Source organism: Silene latifolia, chromosome 10 (genome assembly GCF_048544455.1).
Source record: "Silene latifolia isolate original U9 population chromosome 10, ASM4854445v1, whole genome shotgun sequence".
In the NCBI taxonomy this organism is placed as follows: Eukaryota; Viridiplantae; Streptophyta; class Magnoliopsida; order Caryophyllales; family Caryophyllaceae; genus Silene; species Silene latifolia.
In genome coordinates, this window is record NC_133535.1 from 144,556,557 (window position 1) to 144,572,074 (window position 15,518).

Here is a 15,518-nt window from a genome sequence, read left to right on the forward strand (position 1 = left end):
TGACAAAAGTCACAAGAATGGATCAAAGCATAAACATCCTTAAATAATAATGGCCAATAGAAATCACAATGAAGAGCCCGAGCTTGAGTCCTAGAGGTAGATAAATGGCCTCCATAAGTTGTAGCATGATAAGCTTGAAGGATTGCTTTCCTCTCTTTATGAGTGACACATCTTTTGTAAATGCCATCATTGTACCTTCTATATAAGAAATGGTCTTCCCAACATACCTCCTTGACTCATATCTCAACTTCTTCCTAGCTTGGTTGTTAAGTTCTTCCGGAATAAAGCTAGAGCTTAAGTAATTAGCAATATCCACATACCAAGGGTCGGAGTGCGTGATAGCCAAGATAGTGTCATCGGATAGCCATTCACCAATGGGTATCCCATCATCAATATCCCCTCTTGCTTCTTTTTTCAACTTAGACAAGTGGTCCGCAACGACATTTTCGGCGTCCGGTTTATCCTTATGACAAATGTGCGTCAGAAACGATAAATATTATGCTAAATAACATAAAAAAAATAATTCACGAGGCTCCCAAATTTTAGGATCATACAAGGAGCAATACTAAATTAGTTACTTATTATCAAGTCACCTATTAAGTCGAGTCATTATTAAACTATTCTCATCTCAAGGTCAACTTCGTTTCAAATCGAGTCGAGATAAACACAACTTGCATCAATTATCAATTTAACCTCTGACTCCAAAAATGTTGATTCTATCCGCGAACACTTCTCGAATCAATTTTATGCTAAAATTCTTAATCATAAAATCATAAAAATTGTGAGCAAGTCTCTCTTAAAATGGGTCATTTTCGCTGAAATAATACGACGAGGTTTTGAGACCACTTTACCCCAAATTTGACTACTTTTAGAAAAAAAAAAAAGAAAAAAGCTATATCATAAACTGCAAATATTGGCTGGATTATGAGTGTGAGGATCCTCTGTCCCATTTAGTGTCCAATTGGTGTGCCACTTCAATCACCTTCTAACACATCAAAAAATTAATATAATTATTGCAATATTTTATTTTGCAACAAATGATGTGTCAAAAGGTGAGTGGGGTGACACACACAATGAGACACAAGAATGGGGCAGAAGATCTTTACTATTGGATTATTATGGTCACATTTAACCATAAAACGGTCTTAAAACCCCGTTTTATTGTTTCAAACGAAAATAACCCGTCTAAAATAAGAATTTGCGGAGAATTGATAGTTTAGTACTCCTAAACTCCTAGAGTCCTAGTAGTTCACCTTACGCAATATACTTGCGTTTACTCAATAATTTAATCCCTTTTTGAGGTGAACTCTATTTCTGCATCTCCACCTTTCTTCCTCCTTTGACTTCCCTTCACCGGTAACAATCGTCGCCGTCGATCACCGCCGATCGCCTTTCAGGTAACCTTTTCCCCCAATTTTAATGCATTAATTATCTTGCAAATTACAATTACATACAATTTAATTACCTAGTAGTTCTTAATTTTCAGGCGAATTGCGCAAAAATCATCAATTGAGGAGAAAAATATATCGAATTGGTTATGATTAGAAATTAGGTTTTGTCGATTTAGGTTATTTGATTAGATATGATCGGGAAGGACGAAGAAGTGAGATTTTTAGGTGATGAAGAACTTGTTGGATAAAATTAGTACTTCTAAATCGTCTAGCACTGATTTATCGCCGAAATTGAAGCGCAGTTTGTCGAGTTCTTCGTGTTCAGGTTCGAGTTCAGGTTCGTCGTTGCTGCCTGCGATAGTAGTTTCTGCGTTTTCTGGTTACGAGAGCGGCAGGAAGTCTAAAGGGCAAGGACTGAGTAGTGGTAATGGTTGGGGAGCGACTGTGAAGAGAATTATGGCGAGTGGATCGATTAGGAGGATTAAGGAGACTATGTTGGGGTACTATAAGTCGAGTGTCGTCGTGTCGTCTAGTGATATATGGCTATTGGGTGTTTGCTATAAGGTCCATGATGATTCTACTGGTGGTGATCCTGCTGCTAGTGCTGGGTTTGCTGCTTTTGTTGAGGACTTCTCGTCGAGGATTTTGATGACGTATAGGAAAGGTTTGAACAGCTTCTGAGTTTGTAGATTTGATGTAGTTATTTACGAGTTGTACGTATGGTGATTGTGATGACTTTGTTGCAGGGTTTAATCCAATTGGGGAGTCAAAGTATACCAGTGATGTTAATTGGGGCTGCATGCTTCGGAGCAGTCAAATGCTTGTTGCTCAAGTGAGTTTTTTTTTTTTTTTGTTATTTTTTGCGTTAGTTTGTTGCTGTCTTAGTTCGAATAGCGGGATGCTGTAGAATTGGATTGTACATAATATATGAGTCTACAGGCGTTGATTATGCATCGGTTTGGAAGGTCTTGGAGGAAGGCCGTGAATAAGGTGAGAGCATAACTCTTTCCCCTACCTTTCCTCCCTTCTAATTGGAGTATGCAATTATATGTAAGGGGTTAACAGTACGCTTACCACCATAATTTCATATGTTACAGCAACTTGATGAAGGCTACACTGAAATACTGATTGACTTTGGTGATTATGAGGAGTCAGCGTTCTCTATTCACCAACTTTTGGAAGTTGGAAAGGGTTATGGGCTCGCTGCTGGGTCATGGGTAGGCCCCTACGCAATGTGCCGTGCTTGGGAAACGTTGGCCCGAGGTGAAAAGGAGAAGGGTAGCAAATTATTGCCAATGGCTGTCTACATTGTGTCTGGTGATGAGGATGGCGAAAGAGGCGGGGCTCCTGTTGTCTGTGTAGAAGATGTGTCGGATTGTTGCCTTAAATATTCAGGAGGGCAGGCTGATTGGGCAGCTGTTCTTTTGCTGGTTCCTCTCGTGCTTGGTCTAGAGAAAATTAATCCCAGGTTTGTTATGCTTACAAATTGCAGCTTTGCAGTGCATTTCATTTATGCTGTATCTTTTCTATAACGAGCTGCCCGTTATGAGTGTAATCTGTAGAGATTTACCTGTTGTTTTGTTGTCAACTAAGTGGGATTCTAGATAATGCCTTTATTGTGTGGCTACATCATGTGGCTTTCTTCTCTCTTTCATTAATTGAACTTATACTTATGTTGTTTGAGTCATGGTTGCCGCTTTGCTCCGTACTCTACGAATCGTGAATCATTGAGACGAATTCTATCGTGTCGCTTACTGAAAATACATATAACACACATTCTATAAGAGCAAATCATTATGATAATTGTAAATTCTAGAGGCGGAATATCCCAGTCCAATTGCGGCGGTCATATGTAGCTGAATCATGGCTGTTACAGTAGTATTTGTGAATACTCCTTCTAGATCTAACCTATATCTCTTCTTGCCCCTTTTTCTTAAAGTAGATCTCAGTTTCCTTTTGATGAACACTCCTCTATTTTGGACAAACATCCATCTACATACGAAATATACTCAGAGCTGTTAAGATTGTGTATTCAGATTAGAAAAATAATTGTCAAGGAGTCAAGCTGTCAAGGTATTACCTACCTTAGTTGGGTACTTGGTATTATGCTGAATATATTAATCATAAAAGTGAGAATTTCTGTTGCGTGCAGCTGATATTTACGTGAGAGATTTTAAAGCATGTTTCTTTTAGATGCTTAGAAGATAGGGTTTTGGTAGTTGTTTTATAGCTGTGAGGCATACTCTATAAAACTGAAGTGTTCAGCAGTAGGCTTAGAAATCTTATTTGTATTGAAAATTTCTCTGTTTAGTGCCTTGTGTGTCTTTATAGCATTAGAGGCGTATCGAGATGTTTGGATGGGGCTTATAAGGATTTTTTTTTTATTTGTATGAGGTTTGGACATACCCAATAATTCTGCCCAAGTCATTGAATGTTCTTGCTAATACAGGCCTTTCTTTGAGCTTTAATATTTTTCCAAGGGGAAAGATATTTTTGTTTGACTCATGCTGGTTCGGATAATATATACTGTAATAAAATGGACTTGAGATTGGAGTGTAAATCTGAGGTGCAGAAATAAGTTTCCTTCCTTACATTCAGCCTAGTGTCGCTAAAGGCTTTTTTACATTTAGGTGAAAAGTGCAAAGGCCTAGAGGAAAATATTTTTGATTGTCTTGCAGATATATGAAGATTGTTTGAAACTGTGGATATTCTCACCAATTGTGGTACCCATTTACATGATATGTCTTTGAGCAATAAAATACTAAATATCATTTGGTTCACGCCAGCTTCTAGGATGGATATTTCCGGCAGAATATCGATGTGTTTTGTTTTAATCAGTCCATTGATAGGGGTTTGTCTCATCTTTATATGCTCAAGGTTTTTGTCTGTGTGAACCGTTGCTGCTCAAACAGAAGAGTGTATGGTGAGATGATACGTGGATCAGTTAACTGTAAAATCATTATAGTCGTCTGTTTGAAGATCTTAAGGAGTATGAGGCGCACCTGAGTGGATTTTACTCAGGTGCTGCTGGCGTAGATTTAATTTGGTGAGAATTATTGGCTGAATATTGTGTTGTTAAGATAAGATAGCTAAAAGTTTTGATTCAGTTGATTTTAGTTTTGTTAGACTAGATGTTAACTAGGCTGCGCCATAAGCTGTCTCACCTTTCACCGATTGACTTCTCTAGAAGGGTATGTCTGGATGGGTCCAGACTACATAGCTAATACTGTATCTATAACTTCAGTTCTTTGATTGAGTAATGAAGATGATGATTTTTGCCCCCCAAAAAAATAACAGCCAGACATATATCTACATAAACCGAGGTTTCATAGTAAAAATCAGCATTTTGGAGATCATTGTCATATGAAAAGTGAGGCTTCATAGTAAAAAGTAGTGTTTTGGAACAACTTGGGTGTGAGATAGTGGATATGTTAAATTATGTGCTTTGGAACCACCTTGCTCTTTATATTACATTAAATTATGTGCTTCATGAGTGAACTAAGCACATTGTAATGGATTGTCATTTATTCGTGAGAAATTTGTACAAGGACTGATACTATGGGATATATCATGTTGATTATCTTTGTAACAAGTTGGGAATGATTAATCATATTATGCCCTGATCTAAGAGGTAGTTGATGTTTCTACACTGTTAAGAGTGTTAATAGTCTGTTTTTGTAGTATATTATAGGCTGTGAAGAAGTCAACAGCTCTTAATTAGTCATTTAGCAACAGGCCAACAGTCATTCAGCTTCTAATTTAATATCCTTATTATGTATAGTTTCCTAGTCTTGAACACCATAGGCACCGTCACAAGAGAAGATTTCATTTCCATTCATAGCACCTAACAAAGAGATGAGCAGAAGCACAGAATTAAGAGAAACAAGGCCGAAGAGCAAATAATTCAAATTCTAATTTGTGTTTGTAGTTTTGTACAAGTTAAAAAATAATAATTCCTAGGCTAACATAACTCAAATTTCCAAAAGCCAATGATCTGATACCGTGTTTATTTAGGCGAAAAGAGAGTTCTTTTTTATGTATTTCTTTGAGAGGTTAGACGTTAACATAACTCGAATTTCCACTAATAAAGTCCCTTCTTTCCTTTTTTAGGACGTCAACATTTAGAGGTCCTACATGGCATCGTTCCTCTTTTGTTTGTACTCTCTACCCATATTTGTTTTTTATTTTTTTTTGTCTAACGAAGCGCGCACTTAGTCGCATTACATTAAAGGGGAGGGGGGACTCGAACCTGGGACTTATTGTCCACAATACCTCCGTCTTAACCACTAGACTAAGACATCTTCGGTTCTCTACCCATATTTGTATGAGGGAAAATCTTTATATTACATTATTACATTATATTCCCTCTATTCACCAATAAAATTCCTTCCTTTTAAGAATGTCCACATATAGAGTTCCTATTGGGCATCGTTCCTCTGTTGTTTGTTACTGTGATTCAAGGGAGTAACGTTTTATTCACGGTGTAATTTTGAGTAGGATCATTAACCATACTATGATAAGATACTGCAAGATTCTAACATCTTACCACTTTCTGGTAAATTTCACCCATTTACTTGGCATTTTCTGAGTTCAATGTTAGTTAAGAATGCGGAAGGGACACCTTGGCGATGAGATGCAAGGCGGAAAGCGCTTATCTCATGCGCAGTTTCCATAATGACGTTGCCATGTTTTGTTTTCTTTCTGATGCCTATGTTTATTCCAGGTATGTTCCTCTACTGAAGGCTACGTTTGCATTTCCTCAGAGTCTTGGCATCTTGGGTGGGAAACCTGGTGTTTCAACTTACATCATTGGTGTGCAAGATGACAATGCATTCTACCTGGATCCCCATGAAGCTCAGCCAGTAAGTGGACACATATGATATTTGGTCTTTATTTTGATGTAACATGTGAGGTTTACATTAGCAGCTTTTATTAGCTTAGTCTCATGATGTCATTCTGTGTAAGGCTTACAATAACTGTAACAGCTCTGAATTTGGGCGAGCCTATTGTCTTTGTTTGTGTCTTTGTATTTTGTTTTGTGATGGAATGAATGTGAATCTGTTGTCCAGTTTGTATCACTATAGTTTACTTAGAAGTTAGCATTTCTTTTTCCAGATTAACATAACTTGCTGTCAATTGCCTTCATCCCCAACGCACCCCCCCTATGTCATTTTTCTTTTTGAGATCAATTTGAATTGTTGGCTGTTATTAAATGTGAGACATTAATAATTCTTATTCACCAATTAAAATCGGGGAAGGTTATTGTAATCTTTATGTGAAAAGATTGAGTTAGCTGACAGGACATAGAGAAGTATAGTGATCACAACACACAATAAGATTTCTCCTAAAAAGGCTTTCAGTTTCAGGCTTGAATTTTTAACCTGATTATTTCCCAATAGAAAATGTCACATATAGCAGCAGGGTGGATGCTAATGAAGATATTTCTTTTGCTAAATGCTAATGGTGATTTAATTTTAGCTGTTCGTTCTCATAATCTTATAATGATGAAAAAAAGGAAGCTGTGAATGTTCAACATTTGTGGGTTACTTTGTAAATTCATCTTACATAGGATCATTGAAAGGATTTTTCGTTCCAAGTTGTTTTTGTGGTTACTTTGTGGCTGTAATGATTAGCCATTTATGCATTTTTCTCACATCTACTGTTCTTACTGATCGGAGGTTTGAATGGGCTATGCATTTATCTTTCAGGTGGTCGACATAAAAAAGGGAGACCTAGAAGCTGATACATCATCCTACCACAGCAAGTAAGACTTTTGCTGAAAATAATTACCTTATGCTGGCTTTCATTTCCTTCATATTCTCATTCATTGGATGTCTGTCAGTGTGGTTCGGCACGTTCCATTGGAGTCTATTGATTCATCTTTGGCGATTGGATTTTACTGCAGAGACAGAGGTACTTAAAATCAGGAAACTTATTTTTATTTGTTAACTATTGTGTGAGAATGGAAATGATCCGTAAGACAATCCAACAAAAATGTCCTTCAAAAATTTAGCTTTGTCAGCATACCATGCAAGTCCCGAGTACCCTAAACTCGGATCTATAAGACAATCCAAAGACCGTACTCGAGCTTGAAGGAGTGTAGCATCCTTTTTCTTAAAAAGCAGAGATACCACAAATGCAGCTCATACTCAGTTTCTTGGTGTTGACTGACAGATGACTTTGACGATTTCTGCTCTCGAGCTTCTACGCTGGCGGATGAATCGAATGGTGCACCACTGTTCACGGTTGCTCATTGCCGTAGCTCCCCCAGGGCAACGAATCAAGGAGATATGGCTGGTGGCGTTGCTGATGTTCAATATGATGATTCTTATGATGTGCTCCATTCGACCAACCCCGAGGGTGAACACGAGGATGATTGGCAATTGCTCTGATGGGTGATTGATGAATGGTGCTGTTATTTTAATTAGGGTTGACACGATGAAACATTAAAAAGAAAAGATAGCTTTTGACCCTTGGTGTGCTGGGAGCTACAATGCGCCATTTGCTGCTGACAAGTTTAGAACTCTGGTCATGATTCTACAACTCAGCGACTTCACCTGTTAAGCTAGCGAAGTTTGGGATTAGAGCATGATTGCCGCAATATGTCATCCGTGATTATTTTAGCATTTGATTTACGTAAGGCTTCTCTTGTAAAGAAAATCAAACTAATGGAAATGGAGTGGGAGAATTGTTAGGTTCTGTAGTTGATTCATGATTTGCTTTGCGTTAAATTCTTTTATTGGAAACTAGGTTGTATCATAATTCATAACCCGTCTTAAATACATCGTATTGTTGTGATTCTTCTCATGAAAAATGCTACGTAGAAACTAAACATCTTGGATGCTGTATCCTGTATGTAAACGAAGATGCGTATTTTCTTTGATTAGTTTCATTGAGGCCGAAGATCTTCATGGAAGATCGATCGAAGAAGAGTCCGACAAGGTAACAGGCTGCCAAAAAAGTACTAAAAAACAAGAGGCACGATCTATGGTGGTTATACTGGCTCGTGTTCAATTTCTCGTGTAATCGAGCTGTGATGACGATGTTCAATGTTTGCCATCTGATTCTCGAGTGGAAGACCTGACCCGTGGTTCGGAACTTCTGGTGGGGTCAATGATCCTTGACCCGACCCATTATCTTTTGATCTCAGAATGGGCATAGACCTGATTCTCTTAGCGAGGACTCTAACAGCGGGTGCAGTGGAAGTAGTTTTCTTTGCTTTATGAGCCCAGTCAATGAGCCCCTCTTGAATGTGGTCGTCAAAGATCGCTTTGTTGAAGCAACTTCCCATCTATCCATGCCGATGCCAATAATCGAACAAGTATTAGTATTAATCCTCGTATAACCCGGTACAATTGATTTTGTGCTTCAAGGGTTTACCTGTGTAATAATTGCATACAGTGGCAATGTGCTATAACTGCATAAAAATTGAACAAATACCCTGCATATACACCATGGATTAATCATACACATTCCATGATTAACGTAGGCTTGAAAGAAATTCGGTCGAATTGATCTTTACGCTATAACGAGCCGTGGAATAGTGTAGCCAATTGAACCCATGATGCATGAGTCGAAACCGTATTGTACCTAGAATAATCAACAATTTACAGATTTAGTATGAAAAAACATTATCAATTTATCGTGTCGAGTTAATTTAATTATATCTTTATTTTGACAATTTATTTTTGATACGGAGTAATTTTATTAGGTCAGTCGAGGACAATATATAACTTACCCAAATCCAAAAGAAAAAGGCGAGCTCAAACGAGTTTTGGAAGAGGATAATATGAATGAGCAAGAGAAGAATACGAGGTTTGTGGAACCAAAAATGATCATCCGATGGCTGAATTTCGATGTTATTTCCTATGATCGCGGTATGTTTTTGGGCCATTTGCCTAGCGAGTTGGATTATGACGTGCTCTAGCTTAGTACCCACGCCTAGCAACAACTGCATGCACCAAACCAAAATTGTGACACAATTGTACAAGTTTGAAACAAATGAGGTACGTAAAACGTACGTACTTTTTGTTGATTGAAGAGAATTATTGGTAACACTTACTATTAAGGGTATGAAAGCGATCCAAAAATAAGCGTGATATCCTGCATTTCCAATTAAAACGAATCACTATGTAATGAAAATTCAGAAAATGTATGTTTGCGACAGACAAATAACCTTCACAAATAAACGATTGAGACGGGAGAGTATATAACAAGGGTAAAGTATGATGTAGCTTACCGTTGACGTTGAGAAACAAGAAGACCACCACAAATAACCAGAGAAACCAACTACAAAAGACAATTAATTTAACGTTTAGGAACAAGAACACAACAAATAATCATGGAAACAAATGATTGGGACGGACGGATGGAGCAATGGTTTCATTTCCTCCTATCCTACATTAATTAATGTCAAGTCGTCAACCAAACAAAATGCTCGTAGTTTCAAGGTTTAAGTGACCTAAGCCTCCTCGATGTATGAATCCTAAAATTCAGTTAGATCGTATTGAACTTAGTTAAACCGGGTTTTAGCTCAGTTAAAGCACGAGCCAGGCTTAGCTTAGCCGAGCTTGTACCAAATTAAGCTGAGAAAATTAGTATATAAATGAAGAAAAGTCGAATTAAAGTGCCGACCGGCCTTCCGGCCTGTCACTTGGGTCTCGGTCTCGGCAACTAGCCGGCCGAGAGACATAACCGCGTACTCATATCCAAGTCCCCTCGGCATGGAGTCAACCAGCCCGCCGGCCTGCCATGGGTCCCTCGGCCGAGGGTAAGACAGTCTTTCCACCTGCTACGCCACATGGCCACCTGGCCACCACGTGACAAAAGGTGAAAACCCATACATACTCCACTGAGATCAGTGGCCACTTTCCACCCACTATGCCACATGGCCACTTGGCCACTACGTGACAAAATGTGAAAGTCTATAAATACTCCTCAACCCTCATTGAGAAAAGGATCCACAATTCATCCTAAAACTCACTATTAATCTGGTATAAACTCCCTTATCTCTCTACAATATACTTTGTCAAGTAACACACAACTTAATCTCTTTAAGTTTACTGACTTGAGCGTCGGAGTGAGTACGCTCGGTACCAAGCCGAGCCCTCAGTTTGTTCATTGTTTCAGGAGAGGCCGAAAGGAAGAATCAAGCAGAGACGTCATTCTACAAGCTTACGTGGTCACAAACTTGCTCTGGAAATTACACCCGGAACAGTTTGGATATCTGATTCGAAATCTTTGGTTTTGGTTTGGATATGGATATCAGAATTAAAATATTTGGATATCCGATCCGATCCGAAACTATATTTTTCTAGTATAATTTCGAGAAAATAAAATTTTATTTGATACAACAACTTAATTAATGTTTAAAATATTAGAGAAATAATTAAGTGATACTTAAATGTTATTTCGAGAACATTAGAGTAAGAATACTAAAGAAAATCATCATGTAAGACTATGAATATAATCGTGTTTCAAACTTAATTTTAAAGTAAATTCAAAAGTATGGATATCCGATGGATATCCGCATCCGATCCGATTATTTTGGATACCCGGACATTGGATATCCGAAACATTTGGTTTGGATATTGGATATCTAATTTCAGGATTTTTAATATGGATATCCGATTCGAACTAGCACTTTGAATCGGATACCTGATCCGTACTTTGCCCTAAATGATAATATATAACTTACCCAAATCCAAAAGAAAAAAGCGAGCTCAAACGAGTTTTGGAAGAGGATGATATGAATGAGCAAGAGTAGAATACGAGGTTTGTGGAACCAAAAATGATCATCCGATGGCTGAATTTCAATATTATTTCCAATAATCGCGGTATGTTTTTGGGCCATTTGCCTAGCGAGTTGGATTATGACGTGCTCTAGCTTCGTACCCACGCCTAGCAACAGCTGCATGCACCAAACCAAAATTGTGACACAATTGTACAAGTTTGAAACAAATGAGGTACGTACGTACTTTTGTCAATTGAAGAGAATTATTGGTAACACTTACTATTAAGGGTATGAAAGCGATCCAAAAATAAGCGTGATATCCTGCATTTCCAATTAAAACGAATAACTATGTAATGAAAATTCAGAAAATGTATGTTTGCGACAGACAAATAACCTTCACAAATAAACGATTGAGACGGGAGAGTATATAACAAGGGTAAAGTATGATGTAGCTTACCGTTGACGTTGAGAAACAAGAAGACCACCACAAATAACCAGAGAAACCAACTACAAAAGACAATTAATTTAACGTTTAGGAACAAGAACACAACAAATAATCATGGAAACAAATGCACGAGCCGTCAACCAAACAAATGCTCGTAGTTTCAAGGTTTAAGTGACCTAAGCGTCCTCGATGTATGAATCCTAAAATTCAGTTAGATCGTCTTGAACTTAGTTAAACCGGGTTTTAGCGCAGTTAAAGCACGAGCCAGGCTTAGCTTAGCCGAGCTTGTACCAAATTAAGCTGAGAAAATTAGTATATAAATGAAGAAAAGTGGAGTTAAAGTGACGTTTTGAAGACTGCAAAAAGTCAAATGAGAAGATTATTTTGAGATGAAGAGGATGAGGGGGGTAACCTTATCCCAACAACTTTCTTGAAATCTGATTCAAAAGCACGAACCATGTATTTGTGGAAGTTAAAATTGGGATTCGTCTTACAATGTGTCTGCAAACAAGTTACTAAAATTAAATTAAACTAGAGGTCCTACTAAATTACACCTACTGTTAAGAAAGACGTGAAAATATTTTGTAAATGATTTTACAACGTTTTATTACTAAAATTAATGGTTTTATAAGAGACGTACTCTTCTTAAATATAGAATTTATAAACTCAACAATATATTTATCATGGCATATATATGTGAAAAGTTAGTTAATTACCAGTTTGGAGATCACGCAAGTTTCCAATGTTTCCATTGATGGACTCTTCCCAACTTCGCCATTGCCTTATCTACATGATTCATGAATATATAGAATGAGATTTTTTTTGGATGACGAGGAAACCTGTAGCCGTCATCTTTAGTACGCACTGGGTAACCTGTAGGCGTGATCTTTAGTGACGTACCTTTAGGCCGCCAAAAAGAATAGTAAGGGCGCAGGTAGTAACGTGCACAGCGGCTAACACAAAGATGAAGATATGCAGATGATGCAAAGCTGTGATTGATAGCACTGGAACTTTACCCTGTCAATTTCATAATCGTGCAAAACAAAATTAAATAAATATGTCAATGTATGAGATCAAGCAATAAGCACAATTGGTATTCCTTTAGATACGACCTTTCATAATAACCTTCGTTTATTTCTACCTTTATTTTAATCACGTGTGAAAACCGTCTTTAAGTTAAAATAGAGTCTTAAACAAGAAATGGTGTAATAAGCAAGTTTGTAAGACTCTAATGAATTTGAGAGATTTAAACTTTTCGAATGCAAATGAATTGAATTTATAAAACCAAATTAGATCACAACTCCTATTCAAAGAAAACTCTCTAAATATCGTGAAAAATAACAGTACAGTTTATCAGTTGACGAGTTGAAATCCTCTTCATTGTCCATTTCCTCCGCACAAAAAAATACTACATATATATATATCACAAAATCTCATTGAAGACGGCACGTATCCGTCACTTTGGAGTGACGGATACCATTTGCTCTCACAAATGACCCAAATAGAGGAGAGAGGGAACCACATGGGGGTGCCCCTACCTTGTCCCCCTATCCGTTTTGTGAGTGACATTACCCGTCACTCGCTCCGACCCGTCTTCAGCAAGACTTATATATATATATTGTTCTTGTCATTCCTTTTACTATTTTCCATTATTTTTCATGCTAAAAATTAATATTAGGTCGCCCCAAAATAAAATTTAGACAGTCGAAATAAAATGAATCCTAAATGCTACTCCGTAATTGGCCTAGTCAGACGCACGTCTAACACTCGAAGGTATCTAAGAGCAACTTCAATGGTTTGTAAAAGGGACTTGCTTGCAATATTTGTAAAATAGCAAGCAAGTAGCTTACCATTGGATTATGAAAAAATGGATGTAGCTTTTGAGCATTGTAGCTCTACCAAGCATGTAACTTGGATTAAAAAAAATAAAAAGTAAAATTTTTTATTGGTGGAAAATTTTAATGTGAGACCCATAAAGCTAGAAAGTGTTGTAGCCAACCATTGGAGCAGTAGGTAGTCGAAGAGCAAATTAGCTTAAAAAACCGACTTAACAAACTAAGCTACTCTATCTTGTGGTTGTCCATTGGAGATGCTCTAATCCTTGATTACGCTTTATTTGTTAACAAAAGCAAAAGATGGTTCATGTTTCTCCAAATTTTTGATCGAATAACTAACTTTATGATTATAAATTCACAATTTTTTCCCCTTTGATTAAAATAAACAACGTATTCTATGTTTCCAATCACTTTTAAAGGAGCATGCAATTACGTAAAAGTCCACTCAGCGCACATTTTTCAGTGATTTTTATAGTTTATATTATCTTTTAAGACAATTGTGCAATCATGTATTATTACAATTTACAAGTTCATCGATCGTATACTTTTAGTTCTTATTTAATAAAAATAATAATAGGTATTAGAAAAATAAATATAAACAAAATAAAAGTACACAAACATTACAACGTCCTTAATTAAAATGTACTCCACTCCGTAACCTTCTTAATTACGGAGTACAACATGATAATGATATTTGTTTTAACAAGTTTTATACCGTATTAGGGTAAAAAGGAACATACATCTAAGTCGCACTATTTATATTTGTTACCCAGCTTTAATCTAAGGTGGGAATACAGTGAAATCATTAGCGCAGAAGAAAAAAAAAGGTTATAAAGTAAACGGACATACAAATTATTAGCAACTAAACAATGCACAACATGTTTTTTGTTCATTCAAGTTTCTTAATTACTAAGCTATCCTACTCGAATTGAATAATAGTCCCATACGGAGTATAAAAAAAAAATCACGATGTTAATCGATAGTATTGAGTCTTGGTATCACCCTTTCACAGTTTCACATGTCTTTATGTATGATCCATCGTTTGAATGCAGTTTGCATATTGCATGTCAAGAGGCTAGCAAGACTCAGCATCCAGTAACGCAATCTCATTTTTCATTTGATGAGATCGAGATGACCCTTATTATTTTGTTAAATTAGAAATATATATACAAACAAAATACTCCCCTCACTTTATACCGAGTTTTTCCGTTTACTCTTCACAAATGGAAAAAAACAAAATGTAATGAACCTGTAGAATAAGAGGGAGTAATAATTACGAATTACGGAGACATGGTACCTTTTTGTGGCAGAAATTGGAGTCCGTACCCGTGGAGAGAAGGCGATGCCAAGTCGTATGAATTGTTGAATTAGTATGATGGGAAGCAACCCTGTCTTGCTTTTGACAAGGAAGCCATTTGCTGGCTAACTCCTCGGAAATGCACAATCTCCCTATTTTGCCTTGAAATACCGTCAACAACAGTGATATAAACCCTACCAACATCAACTCTGTAATGTACAATTGTGTAAGACGGTTGTATATATGCATATAAAATAACTCGAATTGAGAAAATTGAGAGAGTATGTTTTTACCTTCTTTGATCTTTTGTAATGCTTGGTACAACGGCTTCTTGTTTGTCCTCTTTAGATACTGATAACACGAGATTATTTAAATTATTTTCTGGTTCCGCCACCAATTACACATCGAGAATGTCTTAAAACATGAATTAACATAGAGAAATTAAAAGTTTAATTGAATCTATACCTTGCCAATTAAGTGAATGAGCCTTTCCGCGGCCAAAGAAATGAGAACAATAAGAGTGCATACTATCGACACCACCCACGTTGGTGTCGACTCCAAGTTTGCTTCCTCTGCTCCACCCCCAGACATTGATGCAATAGCAAACAAATTTAAGACAAGAATATTTATTATATGCATATAATGTGCAATCTATGCATCATAATATAAACAATATACATAATGTTGTGAGCCAAAAGCATACACTTGGAAAATGAAGCTCTGACTTGCTTTTGGAACATCTTTATATTATAAAATTGTCACATTTATCTCGTAGTAACTTAGAACCGTTACAAATGAAAATTTGTGTTGGAATCCC

General features: G+C 37.0%; 2 protein-coding genes across 4 annotated transcripts; one reads left to right on the forward strand and one right to left on the reverse strand.

The window, feature by feature from the left end:
* The first annotated feature begins 1,178 nt into the window (after positions 1–1,178).
* LOC141606159 (cysteine protease ATG4-like) lies at positions 1,179–8,205 on the forward strand. Of its 3 annotated transcripts, none has more exons than XM_074425184.1 (9): positions 1,179–1,397; positions 1,487–2,055; positions 2,138–2,223; positions 2,331–2,381; positions 2,489–2,859; positions 6,115–6,253; positions 7,100–7,155; positions 7,234–7,304; positions 7,566–8,205. In XM_074425184.1, the coding sequence occupies exons 2-9, from the start codon at positions 1,620–1,622 to the stop codon at positions 7,781–7,783; spliced, it is 1,428 nt and encodes a 475-aa protein (XP_074281285.1). In that variant the 5' UTR covers positions 1,179–1,397; positions 1,487–1,619; the 3' UTR covers positions 7,784–8,205. The 3 variants fall into 3 exon arrangements, 2 of the variants coding, with proteins under 2 accessions (XP_074281285.1, XP_074281286.1); XM_074425185.1 differs by having other exon boundaries at positions 1,247–1,397; positions 1,473–2,055; XR_012526595.1 differs by having other exon boundaries at positions 1,249–1,397; positions 6,155–6,253.
* Positions 8,206–8,249: 44 nt separating this feature from the next.
* On the reverse strand, positions 8,250–15,364 carry LOC141608412 (MLO-like protein 1). Its single transcript, XM_074427768.1, has 12 exons — positions 15,167–15,364; positions 14,995–15,052; positions 14,702–14,910; positions 12,470–12,586; positions 12,286–12,355; positions 11,982–12,084; positions 11,582–11,631; positions 11,405–11,445; positions 11,089–11,301; positions 8,914–8,981; positions 8,772–8,832; positions 8,250–8,682 (listed from the first exon to the last, which is right to left on the reverse strand). The coding sequence occupies exons 1-12, from the start codon at positions 15,338–15,340 to the stop codon at positions 8,386–8,388; spliced, it is 1,461 nt and encodes a 486-aa protein (XP_074283869.1). The 5' UTR covers positions 15,341–15,364; the 3' UTR covers positions 8,250–8,385.
* Between the last annotated feature and the right edge of the window lie 154 nt (positions 15,365–15,518).